At 41.9% G+C, this 13,129-nt stretch overlaps 1 protein-coding gene across 7 annotated transcripts in view; it reads left to right on the forward strand.

The window, feature by feature from the left end:
- Phactr2 (phosphatase and actin regulator 2) overlaps window positions 1-13,129 on the forward strand; it is a 258,046-nt gene that overhangs the window by 205,395 nt on the left and 39,522 nt on the right. For 4 of the 7 annotated variants that reach the window (XM_040758222.1, XM_040758223.1, XM_040758225.1 and 1 more), the window contains exons 5-8: window positions 1,793-2,035; window positions 4,327-4,338; window positions 5,630-6,152; window positions 12,335-12,537. In XM_040758222.1, coding sequence (XP_040614156.1) covers window positions 1,793-2,035; window positions 4,327-4,338; window positions 5,630-6,152; window positions 12,335-12,537 — 981 coding nt within the window. The remainder of the gene's footprint in view (window positions 1-1,792; window positions 2,036-4,326; window positions 4,339-5,629; window positions 6,153-12,334; window positions 12,538-13,129) is intronic. The other 3 variants (XM_021224459.2, XM_021224452.2, XM_021224455.2) reach the window with 1 other exon arrangement.

Raw genomic sequence — 13,129 nt, forward strand, 5'->3', positions numbered from 1 at the left:
AAAACCGGGTATGGTATTTCACACCTGTGACCGTAGCACGGAGTGGGGTATATGCAAAGACAGCAGGATCCCCAGACCTTGTCAGCCAGCTGGCCCAGCCAATATGTGAGCTCTGGGTTAAATGAGAGACCGTATCTTTAAAGAGTAAGGCAGAGAGCAATTGAGCAGACACCTGACATTGGCCTGTGACCTCTATGCACATGTGTATATAGGTGCACTCACATATATACACTATACATATGCATACAAACACAGAGTAGGAACTAAAAGAATACACTTCTCCCCTGTGTCAGAAGACTGCGCTTAGCATCATTCAGTAAGTTAGTGTGTTTAGCTGTGTGTCCCTTGCATCTTTCTCAGTTCAGATGGGGCTCTGTGGCCACCTGGACCCCTGCTTCATACCGGGTGGGTTGCCAGAAGCACTGCATGTTGAAGAATAAGACTCTAAGTTGAGAGGAGATATATGACCAGAAAGGCAGAGTTGTAGAGTTGCCCCTCAGATGTGAAGTGGCTGGTGCTGTAACCCTGATTACATGCAGAGGTAGAAGAGGCCAATTTGGACAGCCACACTTGGTGAAGGTCATGGTTAGGGCAAGGGCAATGAGGTGGCAGGGGGACTTTAAAACAAAGTTTTTATTGATTAGCTTCTGTAACTGAAATCGCTATTTCAGCTAGACACATGGTTTTATTGACAAGGGATGGGGTTTAAAGGGGAGGGGTACTCAATTCATGGTTGCTAGGATAAGAAACAAAACAGAAGAAATGGTAATGGAATATGACATGTGCCATGACCTTCTTGGTCACTCGAAAGATCTATTCAGTAAGGGCTGATAGTGTTGACACTGTCTTTAGTTTTTATTGTGCTCCATTTTAAAAGAGATACCACTTAGCTGTCTGGGCTGGAGCTGTATTTCAATTTATTTCAGTCATGATTGCAAATAATACAGACATGGGGACATAATCAGCTCTCAGCATCCCCAGAGCAATGCTGTTTCTCCTTCAGCTCTCAAGGGGCCGTCTCTTCTTGTGTACAATTTCTTTCTGTGAAATGTGTGCTTTGTCTTGGAACTATTATGGAAGCGTGCATTGTAAAACAGAGTGAACTTTTTACCCTGCATTTTGTGTAACTACCTATAGCTGTGGCTCTGATGGAAAGGGTGGAAGGAGTCACTGTAGAACTTATAGCTGCCCTGCCCTGTTGTGAGAATGAGAAAGCACTCTAGTGACAGAAAGTAACTGCCAAGTGCATTGTGGCAAACACCCCTGGAGCCTCCCAGAGTATAGACTGTACATGATTGTTTGGGCCACACTAAGACTTCTGGTTAACCCGGGTGAGTTTCAAAGACAACCAGAAGTGCAGTCATTATTGTGGCTGTCAGTCTCACCCGTGGCAGTGTGTGGGCTACATTTACCTGTCACGCTTGAGGGTCCTTCGCTTTGCTGTGTTCCATTTAGCACACATTGCCCATGTCATCATCCAACAACAGCAGAGTGAAGGCTGGAATAGGGACGATGGCTAGTGCACATTGGTGCTGATCCTTAGTGGGTCTACATCATAGCAACTTGTGTCACCCTTTTATCAAAGGAGGCATGGATGGACCCAGAGAACCCTTCCCAGTCTGTCTTTCAGTTTTTGTTTTGCCTTGAAACTTTGCTTCTTCTAGTGAAAACACTGTCTGGTTTCCAAACGTCACAAAGCCATCTGTATGTAACACTGTCGCCATGCCTTGCTCCTTGCTTTTCTATGGTGTGTGTCTGTATCAGTCTGCTCTGTTCACTTTCTCATTCATAGAGGACACTGAAATCCACTCTGCTGAAACACCGGCTGCTCCTGCTCTACTTCCTACAGCTCCTCCTAAGCCTAAACCCAAACCTAAACCCAAAAAATCTCCTGTGCCTCCCAAAGGGGCCACTGCTGGGGCCAGCCACAAAGGGGATGAAGTGACTCCTAATAGAAAAAATACCAAGGCTCCCAGTAAGCAGGCCCCCACCCCTCCACCCAAGCCAACAAGCCGAAACACAACCCGGGAGGCTGGTGAGTATGCCTTAGTACGTAACGGGGTAGAGTTCAGGATGTCGGGCTCTGGGATGGGGTCTGTAGCTTCTTCCAGGAGTGTGGTCTTTTGTTATCCCAGGTCCAACACCAGCGAGTCGTAAGAATGCCTCAGATTCTCCCTGGAAGTGGTAGCTATCTACCAAGAAGAGTTAGCTTTGTTGTCTTTGGAGTAACTGTGAAGTCTTCATCTTAGTTTCCACAATCACTGCATAAGACTTTAGTGTGCCTGGGAGTGAGCCTGACCAGATGAAACAGTATCTAGGCCTTGTGCCCATGAGAGTCTATGGGTGACTTGTTGGCTTTCCTCCTTTAAAATGCCCCAGACTAGTGTGTTAAAACATGACACAGGTCTTTAACATATTTGCCGGATCATAATGTTTTCAATTCTCAAGTCTGTCTTCTGATAAGCGACAAAAGGCTCATCATATACATGGTCAGCAGCATCCCCTGTTTCCTACTCCACTTAACCATTATTCCGATGGACTGAGAGTTGCTTGCTCAGGGCTGCTCCCTCACACTCACCCCAGAAGACCATCAGATCCTAGTGTGTTGCAATTACACATTGCCATTACAAATCATGAATGGGCATTTGTACATTCATATTATTTCTCAAAGTGCAGGTTCCATTCTTCTCATGGAATAAAGATGCCAGCTGTGTCATCTAACTTTTAAAAGGACACAGATCAAAATTCCCATGATCAATGGCTTTTCCCCATTAATGTGTTCATAAAAGTTCTTTTGTACTGTACCAAATCTTAGCTAGCTTAAAAAAGGTAGCAACTTTCCAGAAATTAACTGCAAGGATTTTGCCTTGGTGTTGATCATTTTCCTCTTGTAGTTTATACTCGTCATCCTGAATTTCAAAGAATGGTTTAGTTGGCATTGTAAAAATGCAAGTAGACCTCTCTCTGGGCTCCTCTCTTGCGAGTTTTGATCTTTGATGCCCAGGCCTCTTCTAATCACTCTCAAGTGAAATATCTCAGAATGATAAACCAGCAGTGCCTAAGGACCATTTCCTTGGGGACTCAGCGTCTTTTCCTATTGGCGTCTGTATGTCCACCCATGGCCCTACAAAGCCTAGCAGTGGTGTGTGAAGTTACACAGGCACCAAGCCACTAAGTAAGGAAAATTCCCAAACCATCACTTTGCCCTTGGGAATTAAGATTCTGTCTTACGTACACCTCCTCCCTCGCTCCTTCTCGAGGTGGTATGAGCTCAGACCCTGGGAAGAAAGCTGGTGATGAATACAAAGTCTGGGCACAGCATTCAGCACATATCTTGAGTTAGTCACAAATGCTTTTTTGAAGACTTAGGATACACTTATGATGTTCCTATGGTGTACTCTATGAACTAGAGGAATTGTCATCTTATCCATTGTATTAATGTAACAGACGCAGGGCCCTTTCTATAAGTGAAGTGACTGCTTCTGGGACTGTCACTGAAAAGCAGGGGCTGCCTTGAGACTCTTGATTTTTCCATTAAATTTCTTACATTCTGTGAACAGGCATCACCTACATTTTTTTCTTTTCATGTAGAGGCCCCATTGATCCACCTGTCAGTCTAGAATGTCATTGATTTCACCAGGATTTTGTCTTTCTTGTTGTTGCTATTAATAAAAATACTTAACTCAGAGGTGGAATTTCTCTATTAACCAAGGTTATTCTCAACAAAGCCCCCTTGTGTTAGAAGAGACTTTAAAAGCAAAGATTACACAATGCCCCTTATCTATTTATTATCAACCAAAGGCTGGGATGTTAGGTTTCAAACCTAAAAAAAATATATGGCTTGAATTTTCACTCCAGGTATTGGAAAAATATTTTTCTTTAAAATGGGATGACATTAAAGATTCTGTGTCAAAAAATAAATTTTTTCAAAAATGTTAAAATTGGTATTACAATGGATATGAAGAAAGGATCTGTTTAACTTAACTAGGAAAATAGTTGAACATGTTTAAGCACAAAACCCTTCATGCCAATTTTGAGTGGAGTTAGTTAGATTTTTTAGTATGGTTAATGAGTTTAACTTGTAATCAGAGAAAGACTATCAGATTCATTAAGTCTACAGACAAGCCCAGATTTGGCAAAGGGGAAATCAAGCTATTATGTGTATCTAAAATAGTAATTACCCTAACTAGAGATACCTTGTAAGCCTGAATCTTGTCACTAAATAAGACTGGCTTCTTTATATGTCAAAATTAATGAAGTTATATGTCTCATTGTCTGTTCCTCTGTTTGTTCTTCATTTCAATTCTCACATTGATGTCAATAAAGTTGCCTCCAGAGGTAAGTCACTGTGATACCTGTGTGCAGTATGGGATGGCCCTGGTGTATTACCAAGACATTTTTTGATAGTTGTGTGAAACAAACTCCCCCGCTCTTAGGAAAGTAAGACTATGTAGCATTGTAATAGCAGAGATATTAGGAGAAAATACAGATCAGAAAGACGATGAACCAAATGAGTATTCACATGGGATTTTAAATGGATTTCCTAGGATGACATAAAGAAAAATTAAAATATATGCACGTAATTATAAGAAAAAAGGAAAGGCTACCTAACTTGTGTTCCTGGAAATTACTTAGTTGATGACAGCTCTATCTAGAAATAAGCAAAGGTACTGCTGTGGCAGTCCTTTGAAGGCCTGCCTAGAACATTAAAAAGTAAAAATAACTAGGTGGCCAGGGTGGTTGGGATTGGAAATTCTGGAAAAAGTTGAAGTGATGTACACTGACAGTCCCCGCTTCTCAGGCGGTAGAGACAAGTGAATCATCTGAGCCCAGGAGCTCCAAACTGAGTAACACAAGAAGACCCTCTCAAGGGCATGAGCATGAGGAACTACACAGACATAGACACACACATGGGTGGACAAACATGCATACACACGTGTGTACACGTGCTAGGAGTGAAGTTCTTCAGATTCTACCCATGTAAATAATTTTAAACCACAGTAAGCATTTTTCCTTGCATTCTGATGTTTTGAGGGGATCTCCACTGTGACTGTCCCCTCTGACCCCCTCACTACAGCAGGTGTAACTATAGGCCAGCAGGTCAGCCTTCCTTCTCTGGAGTTTTGGGAACAGTTGCCTTGGAGTTTGCCACTTGGAAAGTAGTGGGATAAATTAATTTGTTTGTGACCCAGAAAAGAGGCTGGCAATATCTACGCTGCTTCTTCTGAATATGGGCCACCTCTCCATCCCCAGAAAGAAACAAGGAAGGACCCATTTATGTCTTGCAGTCAGCTTGCCAGTAGTGTCGCTTCATAGGACCAAGTTTCTTCTTCAGAGTCTGTAAGAGTGACTCAGGGTGAAGAGCAGCTGCCCCGTTTAGCTGTTTCTGGTGAATATGGAGGATTCTTGCCCTTTGGTTTTACTTGAATGTCACCTGTTCCCTCTCACATGAGAGGCTACGATGGGACAGAAAACAAGACCATTATCATAATTGACCAATTATCTTACCATTTGTTGACTTGATGTATTTTAAAAGGAACATTTCAAATGTCATTGGCAATTGCATCTTGGTCTCTTAAGGCATATTGCATTCTTTGATTTTTTTAATGTAAAAATTTCTCTGTTTTAGCTGGCTCTTCTCATCCGAAGAAAACGACTGGTTCCAAAGCATCTGCTTCAGCATCTGCTTCCTCCGCCTCCTCTCGTCCCAAAGTGTCCAAGGAGTCAGTGGCTAGCAAAGCAGGCATAGTGGGGACCACCCGGGGCAAGAAAAAGATTGGCAAGCAGCTGGCAGCATCCCGAGTGTCCTCAGACACCACCACTGCCGACACATCTAGTCTCAAAGGAGAGCCATCAGACACTGTGCTAGAGAGTCTCAAACAAGAAGAGACTGTTGCTGGAGCTGAGGAGCAGGCCTCAGGCAAATCCAAGGCTACCGTCCCTCCAACTCCTGTGGCGCCACCGCCCTCATCACCTGCCCTTCCTCTGCCTCTTGAGGATCAGGGCATTGTTGCCTTGGACACTCCCATGGTCCTGGGCAGTGATGGACCTACCGTGCCTGTCTCTGCCTTAGACCCAAGTCAGCTCCTTTGGACTGAAGAGCAGACGAACAGAAGCACCGCCTTAAGTGGTAGCAGAGATCCTGCACAGTGGTAAGTGGGCACACAGACCCTATATGCTGTCTAAGTGTCACAAGCTACTAGAGTTTTCTTGTGGAATAAAAGAATGCAGTCTGCTCCTGTCTGTATTAAACCTGCTGGATGTTAGGTAAACACACCCATAGTCTCACCAGTGAGTTTCCTAAGCCCTAATTGTGGGGTCCCTTAGACTGTACTGAAAATCACAGTGATGTTTCTAACAAATATACTTTGGTCCTGAGGATGTTCAGAACATCTATCAGCCTGGCTCATCATTCTTTTCTTCTACCTAGATATCTTCCTTCTTTTTCCCTCTGGTACTTGTTTTAAACCTTCATCATTTGCTCCAAGATAACTCATCCATTCTTTCTCAGCTTCACCTCGCTGTAACAACTTAGCTTTCTTCTCCAGGAAAATTAAGACCAGCAGTAAAGAACTCATTAAAATTCTGGATCTACTCATACGGAGAATAGAATGACTCTTTTCTCCCTAATTCTCTACTGAATCCTAATTTCTTCTGTGAAGTCTTCTGATACTTGTTGACATGCTAGTGACTACTTTATTTGGAAAAGTTTTCCTACATATAGGGCAGAAGTAAACAGCATGCCTTATTTACTTCGGTGTTCCTAGCGACCAGTATAGAGTCTAGTGCACTGTAGGCCATCAGTGCACACTCACCAAATTGTCACATGACAGCTAGAAGGTGAGCCAAGATCAGCCTACATCACTGATATGCTAAAGGTGAGAGGCCTCTGATGATGGATTCCATAGATCCTAAAGAGGGCACGATTGTGGTCATGTCCTCTTAGTTTTCTTCAAGAAAAGAACAAAATAAAATGGGCCCAAGAACTTGGTCTTGCCCTTTGTAGGCTGATGTCCCATTATTGTCCAGCTCCCCAATCCAGAAACCTGGAGTTCATAAGGATCTTTACCCTCCTTTACTGATACCACACAAAAAGTCCTGTAAATATGCTATTAACGTTCTGTTAGGCAGGTTAGACCTCCTGCCCCATAGGTATGTAGGGAAGACTAGCAGAGATCGAATAGATGCAATTTTCAATTATGCAATTATCAATTCCATCTAGGGAAGGCTAAAATCTAAAGTATAACCTATTTCCTGTTTCTAAATTTTTTTCAGTCTTTGAGTCATTTAATAGAATCCATTTCAAGGGCTGGAGAGATGGCTCAGCCGTTAAAGGCTAGGCTCACAACCGAAAATAGAATCCATTTCAAAAATTTGTCATGTTAAGCTCTTAAAAAGTGCTCAAGTACATCCATTAGGTTGTCTTTGATCAAGACACTTTGTTTAACTGTTGATAATATTACCCTTCATTTATTGATTACTTGATCAGTGTGGGGGTCAAGCACTGTCTGTTACCGTTTAATTCATGTAACTTTTCTCCAAAATGTCTCTACTTTATTTAAAACCCTGTAACTGAGAGTTCAAATAGTTTGCTTAGCGTCATTGCCAGATTAGCAGTGGCCAAGTGAGAGACCAATACTAGCACTCCACACCAAACCCCACGCCTGGAAGAGTTTCCTTTCTTCCAAAATAATGGCATCAAATTCTGTTCTTTTTTTCCCAACATTTTGTTGGTTCCTTATTTTTTAGCATTTGGAGAAGTACCATTTGAAGGACAAGAGAGGGATGATAACTATCAAGCGACAAATTATTTGCCTGACATTTTAGTAAAAGCTATAAAAGGCAGAAGACATTCAGATAAATGATATGTCATTTGTTTGTTTGTTGTTTGGTTTTTTGGTTTGGTTTGGTTTTCCAATACACTGTTTCTTTGTGTATTGTCTTAAAACTAGCTCTGCTGACCAGGCTAAACTCAAACTCACAGAGAGCTGCCTGCCTCTGCCTTCCAAGTGCTGGGATTAAAGACATGCTCTACCACCATCCTACTGTGCTAGGTTATCATTATTGGTCTGTTTGGTGATGCTGTCGCAGACTACCCTAGAGAGTGTAATTTGTACTGACTCAGAATTCTAGAGGCTAAGAAGTCTAGATCAAGCACCACCATTTAATAAGGAGGTTCTTGCTGCAAGAGGGTGGCGGGGCCAAGAGAACAAGGTAGCTAACCATGTCCCAAGAGCCCTTTCTGTAATGGACTTCATCTATTCATTATGGCTTTGCCCCCAGGAGGCCTTGCCTTTCAGTGCTAATGCACTGAAGATGAAGTTCTGACTTGAACTCCAAGGGACACATCCAAACCCTCACAGCAGTGTCCTTTCTGCTTCAAACACGCAGCACACCCTTCTGTAACCGCAGTATTGCTCAACACTGCCGTCACTTCAAACCTTCTAATTGAACTTTTTCTTTTTCGGGCTTAAATTGGGGTTAGTTTGTTCTGTGCTGGGCACATGCAGCAAACACCAAAGCATAAACGTGAGCAAAACAAGCTAGTCCCAAATAGTTGATTTTAATCAAAATATTGGCCAGCGTGCTAAGGAAGTGTGTGTTTGAGACAAGATCTCCATTTTAGGAAGTGGATGCAGTCTATAGGTCTGTTGTTCACCGTGCTAAAGAGAAAGGCAACTGTGTGTAGCTCTGAGTGTTCAGAGAGCTCATACCCATGGGCAGCTGACTCTTCCCAGCTCACTTCCATGATCATTTAGAGACTATATTAATTATGCTAAGAACCATTTTATACTAGGAACTTGATGTCTTAGTTATCCCTGATACCTGAAGAATTTTTAAATAAAGAAGTAAACATAAGTTTTCCATTTTCAGAAATGTTGAGAGTAAAGGGAGTAAGCTTGAGTCTTATTCAACATTAAGGATGTTTATATATATATATATATATATATATATATATATATATATATATTCCCATCAGCTAGGGTAACTCTCAGAGTTTCCTAGAAGAACTCGTTTTCTTCTTAGTATATTTTTAAAATTTAAAAAGTGACATTATAATGCATTCTTCAGGGGTAGTTTGTGTTTGCCCTTGACTTAATGAGCCTGGAAAATGTAGTGTCTCTGATTTTCTCCCAAATTCTCCCTCTTTCAAGTGGAATTTGAATTAGGGTTTTTGGCTCTCACTCACTTGCTTTCCTTAGAACTTTCCTTTGGTTATATTTAGTCACCCAATGTGTGAAAACTCTGTCATAGTATGAAAAGCCTTCTGTTTGGGATACAAATATCAAAACTTGAAATAGGGCTAGTGGTTGTATATAAAAATACCCATCTCTCCTCCTATCTTGCAGGCTGTTCAGTAAGTTTTTATTCATTTACAGCTCTATCCATAACACAAACATCTCTGTAATGTGGGGCAGAAAAAAAACTCAACCCATTTCAGGTCATATTTAGAAATGACTTGTTGAATTCTCTCAACAAGAATTTATGTAATGTTCAATATTCTCCAGTGTTCTCAGGAACCCTCAGGAATGAGGTGCGAGCTGACCAATGCAGACATGGAACATAGTTAATATTAACTAATTATAATAATCATATAATATAACATTTAGCAAGTAGACTATTGGTCTCAGTCTGGATGCCACACTGCAGGTTGGGTGGGGTACTTACAGCCATTTCTTCTCTAACCACCTTGTAGTTTTAAATAGTTGTGAGTTGTAAATAAATGTTGCTGAACTCTGCAAACTGAAAAATACTATACCAATGGCAAGATTAAAATAACATAATAGATTAGTGACTAATGGCATGAGTAACAGGATTGAGCTCTGAAGTACCTTGTTCTGTTCTATGAAGAGACTATTATTAATTGACAAACCTTTAAATATACTGTAGTCACCCATAGTGGCAGTCTCCTCAAAATATAATAGCTTTCTGTAGCAATCAACTAATGGTCTAGACTATGGAAAAGTTTGTCCATAAAATAAATCTTCCCATATTTACAATGACACTCTATTCTGTGTTGTCTCAAAAAAGTGAACATAGAATTGCCATATAATTCAACAATTCTCCTTCTGTGCCTGTAGTTCAAAGAATTGAAAGTGGGGAAGTGGATTTGTACACTAGTGTATGTAGGATGAAAACACAGTAATCAAAAGGCAGAAACAGCCCAACTGGGAATTGGCTGATGAATGAGTAAACAAAATGTGGTATGTGCACGCAATATCATACCTTTCAGTTCTCAACAGGAAGGAAATTCTGACACTTCTATGACATGGATACCATTGACATTGCATTAAGTAAAATAAGTAAACCCCAAGGTTTGTATAATCATCCTTTAGTGAGGTCTGTAAAATAGTCAGCTTCATAGATACAGGGAGGAGACTGGAATGGTGATTTCTGAGAGGTAGGAGATGTGGGGAGTTATTAGTTGATGGGAGCAGAGCTTCAGTTTAGAGAGATGAAAAAGTTCTGGATATACATGATGATAATTACACAGCAAGGTGAATTACCTAATGCCACAGAATGGTACCCTTAAAAACTGTTAAGATGGGAAATATGGGGTTATAAAAAATGTGATTTCAGGGACTAGAGAGACATGTGAATGGGTAATGTGGGTAAAAAGACCTTAACTCAGTTCCAGCACCCATGTTAAAGCTAGGCATGGAGGTACACATATGTGACACCAGTGTTGGGGATAGGAAGGCAGCAGTGACAGGCAGATCCCAGGAGCTTGCTGGCCATCAGTCTAGCTGGAATGTTAAGGTCCATGGTCAATGAGAGACCCTATGTCAAAAAAAAAAGTTAAGAGTGACAAAGTGATGCATTCACAATTAGTGAACCCACACATACACACACACTCCGAAAAGATTTCATATACCCCTTTGAGGACAATTAGGCTGAGGGGTTCTTTCTAAGTAAAAATAAAAACATGGAGCTTTCTAAGTTTTTAAAATTGGTTTTAAATGCCTTTTGCTCTAATGAAGTTTGCCTGTGTGCATCAGTCAAAAGACTTTCAAGTGTTGTTGTTGTTGTTGTTTGTCTTGGAGGTTGGTTTTAATTTTTTGTTTGTCTGTGAAAACACCAAATGTGAATTCATCTGTTTATATCAGAAAGTATTTGGGAGGTCTTCTGTGTCTTACAATACTGATTACACTGTTTTGAAATTAAATGCTTTTGTCGTTCCAAGTATTTTCTACATTAGTCTTTGAAAATGGGTGAGCATTGTAGAGATCTTCACCCATCTGAATGACAAAGCATCACTGCCCCTTCGCCAGTATATTACCTTTCTTCTAAAGCTTCTATCTAACACTTTGCATCTTGGGCATCACTCTAGTCCTGTAAGAGGCGGTCTTACACATGAAGAAATGAAAGCATAGAGAGGATCAAGGGTTTTTGCCTGTTGGCGCACTGGCTGGGGGGGGGATGGAATTTATTCCAGTATTGATAAGAGATGCGCTTTCCTCTGTGACACCAGAAGGGTGCTGGGATGCAGGGCACTCTGAATCCTATTTGTCAAAGGCACAGGACACATCAGGGATGCTAAGCTCTGCAGTGGATCACTGTGAGAGCAGAGGAGTGGAGCAAGGAAGTCAACCAAATGATCCGGAAATATCTGTGGGAGAGCCGAGGCTTTATGTTTAGACTTGAAAAGAAAACAACAAGTGCAGACAGAAGTCAAGTACTGTGGAGCTGTGTGTGAGTGTGTGTGTGTGTGTGTGTGCGCGCGCGTGCGTGCACACGCTCACGTGCAGAGCAGAAGTCAGCCTCAGGTGTCTTTCCTCAGATATCATTCATCTTACTGTTTATAAAGTCAGCATTTCTTGCAGCCTGGTGCTCCCCTAGTAGGCTCCAATGGTTGGCCAATGAGTCCCAGGAATCTGCCTGTTGGTCCCTGCTTCCCCAGCACTGAGGTTATAAACAAGCACTACCAAGGCTATATTTTTTTGTCATGTGATTCTCGGGCTTGAGAGCACAGGTGTTCAGGCTTGCGTAGCAAACACTTTTCTAAGTGAGCTATCCCTCCATCAGCCCTAACCCACTAGTCTTTTCTCTGCTTCCCTATTATTTATGGACAAATAGGCCTGCAAAGTAACGTTTCACTATGTTCATTTACTGAATGTGCTAGATATCACACGTGACAAATATAAGACCTCAACAGTTAAGTAATGCACCAGAGAACTTCCGTGTTGGTGATGTTGGTCGGCTGCCCCATGTTGCATTTCTCCCTCTCCTATCATGAAGGATGTTCATGACACTAGCATGCTTTTTTAGGGGTTGGTATCCACAAGGGCTGCTCTGAGCCTCACATTATCCTGTGCTTTTTGACCCTTAATAGCGTGACAACCAAAGATGAGCTGGGAAAGGCTGGACCTCAGTTGCTGACCCCCGGAGAAATGGGAGACTCTTCAGAATCCTTCAGTGCCCCAGAGGACGAGGCCCCAAGAGACTACCAGGCCAATGACTCTGACTCGGATGGACCCATCTTATACACCGATGATGATGAGGAAGAGGATGATGATGATGACGGCAGTGGAGAAAGTAAGGATATTTCCAAGTAGAGGAGTAAGTGGTGTACAGAGAACCACCTACTATGCAATGCAAAAGCCTTCTTAGCCACCACCGCCCAACATTTTCCTTCCCACACCTTCTCTCAAATTAGAAATATATCTATCCTAGCTGAAACTGGTTGCAAGCCTGTAGTCCCAGCAACATGGGAGGTTAGAGCAAGGCAACAGTGTGTTCCCCAAAGCAAGCCTTAGGTACAGAGTGAGTTCAGGCCTAGCCTGAGAAACTTCATGAGACTATGTATCAAGCTAAAAGGGAAAAACGGGCTGAGAAGATAGCATAATTCCATGGGTTCAATTCCCAGTACTGAGAAAAAAGTGTGCCTGTTCCAAAGTTTAGCTCGTGATGACAGATCTCTCCAGAAGAGATTACTACATAGGTGTGTTACACCATTGATAATGAGTTAGACTGAATATTTGTCTTGATACAGACAATCTAAGCTTTCTAAGAACAGAGGGTTTTCTCATAAAGTCAAAGGTGGCCAGCCCTCCAGGCACCTATTCTTGAAGAAAGAGTGTAGGCATCGGTGGGGGTTCCTTGGCTTGCTAAGAGCATTAGAAATCTT

Source organism: Mesocricetus auratus, unplaced genomic scaffold, assembly GCF_017639785.1.
Source record: "Mesocricetus auratus isolate SY011 unplaced genomic scaffold, BCM_Maur_2.0 Super-Scaffold_100018, whole genome shotgun sequence".
Classification (NCBI taxonomy): Eukaryota; Metazoa; Chordata; class Mammalia; order Rodentia; family Cricetidae; genus Mesocricetus; species Mesocricetus auratus.